At 65.0% G+C, this 680-nt stretch overlaps 1 protein-coding gene across 1 annotated transcript in view; it reads right to left on the bottom strand.

Annotated features, from left to right (window-relative positions):
- LOC104542288 (synaptophysin-like protein 2) overlaps nucleotides 1-624 on the bottom strand; it is a gene marked incomplete at its 3' end in the record, with an annotated part of 925 nt that extends 301 nt beyond the window's left edge. The window contains exons 1-2 of the mRNA XM_010186543.1: nucleotides 520-624; nucleotides 341-465 (exon numbers count right to left, since the gene is read on the bottom strand). Of these exons, the coding sequence (XP_010184845.1) occupies nucleotides 341-465; nucleotides 520-624 (230 nt within the window). The remainder of the gene's footprint in view (nucleotides 1-340; nucleotides 466-519) is intronic.
- Between the last annotated feature and the right edge of the window lie 56 nt (nucleotides 625-680).

Here is a 680-nt window from a genome sequence, read left to right as displayed (position 1 = left end):
AGATGCTGGGGGGAGCCTGGATCCGGGTTTGGTGGCTTGGCATGGGGTCAGCACCACCAGCCCAGCTCCATCCTCACGTCCCCTAATTAATGAGCATCCCACATTTGATTAATGAGATTAATTAATCCCCCAATGGTGCTGAGAGCAGGGGGATGCCCCACGGTGCCAGGGTACAGAGGATGCCCAGCACCCCCTGCCCACCATGGGTGAGGTCCCATGGGGGTCCCAGCAGTGGGGATGGGGTTTGACCCCAACGTAGCACCCCACATCCCCCCCCAGCTCGCCATGGAGATGGGGGGGGCTGTTTCTGGGTGGGGGTCTGGGCTTGGAGCCCCCTCACCTGAAGGGGTACCCGAACTGGATGAAAACGGCGCTCATCTCTTTGCTTTCGCTGTCGCATTTCACCGTCGCCCCGGTCTCGCCGCTGAAGGAGCCACAGGCCCCGAAAGCGAAGATGGCGAAGAGCTGGGGGGGAGAGGAGCGGGGAGGGGGAGTTGTTGAGACCCTGGGGACTCCCACCCTGGGGTTGGATGCACCCAAGTGGGGGGTTCGTGCCCCCCAGCGCTGAGTCACGATGGCCACCCCGCAGCTGTCGGACACCCGCGCCAGCACCAGGGCCACCATCGGCACCCGAATTTGTGGGGGGCAGCAGTGGCGGGGCGAGCCCGAGGGGGGGGGGG

This window comes from Mesitornis unicolor, unplaced genomic scaffold (genome assembly GCF_000695765.1).
Source record: "Mesitornis unicolor isolate BGI_N332 unplaced genomic scaffold, ASM69576v1 scaffold32296, whole genome shotgun sequence".
In the NCBI taxonomy this organism is placed as follows: Eukaryota; Metazoa; Chordata; class Aves; order Mesitornithiformes; family Mesitornithidae; genus Mesitornis; species Mesitornis unicolor.
This window is presented reverse-complemented; position numbering and strand designations above follow the sequence as displayed.